At 32.7% G+C, this 5,120-nt stretch overlaps 1 protein-coding gene across 1 annotated transcript; it reads right to left on the bottom strand.

The window, feature by feature from the left end:
* Positions 1-3,615: 3,615 nt before the first annotated feature.
* On the bottom strand, positions 3,616-4,419 carry LOC139854139 (uncharacterized). Its single transcript, XM_071843461.1, has one exon. The coding sequence runs from the start codon at positions 4,417-4,419 to the stop codon at positions 3,616-3,618; it is 804 nt and encodes a 267-aa protein (XP_071699562.1).
* Between the last annotated feature and the right edge of the window lie 701 nt (positions 4,420-5,120).

Raw genomic sequence — 5,120 nt, 5'->3', positions numbered from 1 at the left:
AAACCATAGTGACCAGAATAAATTAATGGACTTAATTTAAAATTTTGGGATTTTTAGGAACACTTTTATATCTTAACTATTTAGCAATGGACACGATATAATACCCTAATAAACTGTCGGCACAAGAGTTCAAAGAGGAGGCTTCTTACTGTTTTAAAGTTTCAATCACTCATGCACGTTTCTTTCACCATTGATTAATTTAATATTTTAATATATTATTATATTACTAATATTACTTATATATATATATATATATATATATATATATATATATATATATATATATATATATATATATATATATATATATATGATATACATAGAGAGATTGAAACCATCTGCATTTAATCAATCCTTCTTTTTGTTCTTGTACAAATATTCGACAAACACCATAGCCCAACCAATTCACCACCTTCTACCGCTACAAACCGCCATCATCTTCACCTTCAATCTACAACCATCACCACCGGTTAACCCATCATAGTGAAAATACATCAATCACCACCTTCCCGACTACCACCTCAACTCACATCACCTCGCCACCCTAAAACCTATAAATGCCACCGGCCACCTTCTATCACCACTACTTCAACCGCACAACCATCACTTAGTAGTAAGCATGTATCATCTTTACGCCACCACTTCCACCTATATTGTCACCTCCTACAAACCATCACCACACACCTATCGATCACCCACAACACATTGAAACCACCATGAACACCAATTCCATCGAACACCACCTCAAACAACCACCCTAATCGTCTCATGATTTTTTTTCTTTCTTTTTTGTTTTTGTAAACCACCACCTGCGTATTTTTTTCTTCTCTCTGAGAAATCACAAGAGTATAGGGAACGAGCCTTTGAACTCATGAACGATAAACGGGCTTTAGAAAATGGAACTATTACAGCCAAAGAAAACTACACGTACTATCTTGTTTTCTGTTCGGGAACCAGTCATAAACTTCTTTGTTGCTGCTTTATTTCTAATCCCTGTCACAATCCAAGTTAAGGCCCAACAGCCATTTGTTTAAAATATAAGATGGTGCTTGCTTATTATGGTTACCATGGCCTAACAGAGATTATGCAAGCCCAAGTATCAATTTTGGCCCAACATCAAATTACAACTATTGTAATCGATCAACTTCTATTGTTATTGGCCGATTACGGCTGCTGCTGTATGTCTGTCTATTCTTAATACAATGTAATCATTAATGATGAGAAGAATAAAAGTCAATTCGCGTATGATACAAGATGGAAGTGATAATGCTTGAATCATGAGTATGGCGATGATGGTAAATGTTAAGCAATGATGTTGATGTTAATGATGATGAGCGATTGTTAGGAAGATGATAACCTGATCGATTGATGATGCTAGTGTTGTGATTGAGATGATTATAACGATTATAATATAGGGGGTAATAGAGATGATTATGGTTATGATATGATTATGGGTTAAATATATATATACTTATGATATAAATCAGAAAAACAGAATCAGATTGATGGTTAAAGGGTTGGGTGTTCAAGCAAGAGGTCGCATGTTCAATTCCCGTATGCGGCATATTTTTTTCTAAAAAAAAAAGAAGATGAAGAAATTAAGAAACAGAAGAATAAGTATTTCATATTATTAAAACGTATATTAAATAGAAAAACAAGGGTAGAGGAACGGTTAAGGTGTTGTTCGGGTGAGCGAGAGGTTTCGGGTTCGAGCCCCGGCGGTGGCGATATTTTTGTCTATTCTTTGAGGTAGTTATTTAATTTATTTCCTTATCATTATTATTATTATTCTTATCATTATTATCATTATAGTTATTAAAATAAATGTTAGCATTATTATTATTAGTAAAATCATTATTTTTATAGTTATTATTATTAGTAGTATTATTATTATCATTATCATTATCATTATCATTATCATTAATATTATTATTATGTTTATTATTATTATTATTATTATTATTATTATTATTATTATTATTATTATTATTATTATTATTATTATTATTATTATTATTATTATTATTACTACAAATAAAAAGACTAATGTTATTATCAAAATTATTATTATCAATACCATTATTAGTATTATTATCATTATCTTAGTATTATCATAATTATTATTTTATCAAATAAAAGATATTTATATAAAAATATAATTATTTTATTACATATATCATAAAACTATCTAATTTACTATTTTAACATAAAAGTAACATATATAAATATATATAACTTTTGAAAATAACAAATACATTATAATAAGTAATATTTTATATATATATATATATATATATATATATATATATATATATATATATATATATATATATATATATATATATATATATATATATATATATATAAACTGGTTTGATTATTATTACATGTTTATTATACGTTTATATATATATATATATATATATATATATATATATATATATATATATAAACTGGTTTGATTATTATTACATATTTATTATACGTTTTAATATATATAACTGATATAGGTTCGTGAATCCGTGGCCAACCCTGCATTGTTCAAGATCGTCATATGTATTTTTACTACAAAATACAGTATTGTGAGTTTTATTTGCTCCCTTTTACTCTTTACATTTTTGGGACTGAGAATACATGCGTTGTTTTTACAACTGCTTTATTAAATGATTTTGAAATATATTTCGAACTGAGAATACATGAAATGCTTTTATAAATGTTTGACGAGATAGACACAAGCAAAACATTCCTCGAATGAATTATTATGCAGACAGAAGTTCTGTGGATTATTATTGAATTAGTTGAACGTTATAATTGCCACTAATTGTTGTGAATATTTCCCCTGATTATTATTGCTTGGTAACCTAAGAATTAGAATCGGGTATGGCCCTAATTCACGCGAATCCTAAAGGTAGCTACCGGGTTTAACACCCCCACCCAGAATGTTCACTAGACGGAAGGGCTAGTGGGCGTGGTGTTTAGTACTTCGAGGTTTATATATTGATTATACAGACATGATGTTCTTTTTTAGGGATATTATTTATGCGCATTATATGTTAAGGTCGGTTACCAAGCCAAGCAATGAATGATAAGTGAATGTTATGTATCGAGAGAATGATTTTATACACAGGTTATGTGTATGATATTTTTGTACACGAGATATGTGTACGGTTACTAAGATTTATGAAAATGGTTTCGTATACGAGATAGGTGTACTGTATTGAATCTTGTGGTCTATCAAAATGATAAATTTTATTGTTTACGATAAACTTATGAACTCACCAACCTTTTGGTTGACACTTGAAAACATGTTTATTCTCAGGTATTAAAGAAATCTTCCGCTGTACATTTGCTCATTTAGAGATATTACTTGGAGTCATTCATGACATATATCAAAAGACGTTTCATTCGAGTCGTTGAGTTTATCAAGATTATTATCAAGTCATTTATAGTTGGATATATTAGGAAATGGTATGCATGCTGTCAACTTTCGATGTAATGAAAGTTTGTCTTTTAAAAACGAATGCAATGTTTGTAAAATGTATCATATAGAGGTCAAGTACCTCGCGATGTAATCAACTATTGTGAATCGTTTATAATGTATATGAACGGGGCACTTCAAATAAACCCACGATCTAGCAACTCCTGAATTTTCGACATCATATCACGAATCTCGGACGGAGCTAACCGATAAGGAGCTTTAGCAACTGGTGTGGATTCCGACAACAACTCGATTTTATATTCTACTTCTCTTACTGGCGGTAAGCCCGATAATTCATCAGGGAAGACTTCTGGGAAGTCGGACACTACTGGGATTTCAGATATCGTCTTCTTTTCTTTCTTATCATTGATTACGTATGAGAGAAATGAATCCCATCCCTTAGCTAATGATTTCTTATCTTTCATCATTGAAATTAACAGACAATTAAACCCACCCCGTTCACCTCGGGCCACAGCGAGTGACCCATCGGCCAAAGGAAAATAAATTATTTTCTTATCAGATTTTATACTTGCCTTATGGCGGCTTAACCAATCCATACCTAATACGACATCAAAGTTCGGTATAGGCATAACAAGACAAGTCATAGGGAATTCCTTCCCATCTATTTCAGAGGTTACTCCAGACACAGAGATTATGACTGGAACCATTCTACCATCACCCACTTCTATTCTTAAAGGTTCAGATAATACGTTGATAGGCAATTTCAACTTATCACATAATGTAACAGACATAAAAGAGCGATTCGCTCCACAACCAAATAACACATGAGCCGGCAAAGAATTTATTAGAAACATACCGGTGATCGCATCGTCGGTTTCAGTAGCTGTATCAACCGACATTTGAAAGCCTCTTGCTTCAGGTGGTGGAGGATTCTTTCGCTTATGTCCCGTTGAAGAAGCAGAGGATCCTCCGACTGACATTTTTCTTGCTCTGGCCCCTACCCAGAGCTCACTCGCCTTGCATAAGGACAATCAGCTGATCGGTGACACGATTTCTGGCAATTTTAACAAACATTGTATCGGAATGAACAAGACGGAATATCATGACCCACTGTTCCACACCTTATACACCTCTTAGTCAAATTCGAACAGGGACCCACATGTGAGGATTTGCATGCATTACACCACGCTCTTTGATTCCTACTACTGTCACTTTGAGAAAACCTACTTCGTTGTTAGTTTCCATGAGATTTCCTAGACTTATTGCTCATTTGACTCGTCTGGCTTGTCGCTTGTTTTGGTTGTGACATCTGCTCTCTCTGTTTACTCTTGGTGGCTTTGACGTCTCCTTCTACCATTCTTGCCATAGCAAACGCTTGAGGCAAAGTTGTTGCTAATCTCACCATCGATCGGTATTCAGGCAAAATCATTTCAACAAACTAATCAATCCTGGATTGTTCATTGGGAAGCCATTGTTGTACAGAGCGGAGTTTATCGGTGTACTTTTCAATCACTTCATCAATTGACATTTGCTTAGTCATTCTTAAATTCATAAACTCGCCCTTCATCTTGGAGATTTCGTTAGGAGTACAATATTGCTCGCATACCTTTGCTGAAAATTGTTCCCACGTGACTTGACTCAACTATTCTTTTGACACCTGGGCTGTCAAAGAATCCCACCA

Source organism: Rutidosis leptorrhynchoides, chromosome 6 (assembly GCF_046630445.1).
Source record: "Rutidosis leptorrhynchoides isolate AG116_Rl617_1_P2 chromosome 6, CSIRO_AGI_Rlap_v1, whole genome shotgun sequence".
Lineage (NCBI taxonomy): Eukaryota > Viridiplantae > Streptophyta > Magnoliopsida > Asterales > Asteraceae > Rutidosis > Rutidosis leptorrhynchoides.
The sequence above is the reverse complement of the archived record's forward strand: the minus strand, read 5'-3'. Positions and strand labels throughout refer to the sequence as shown.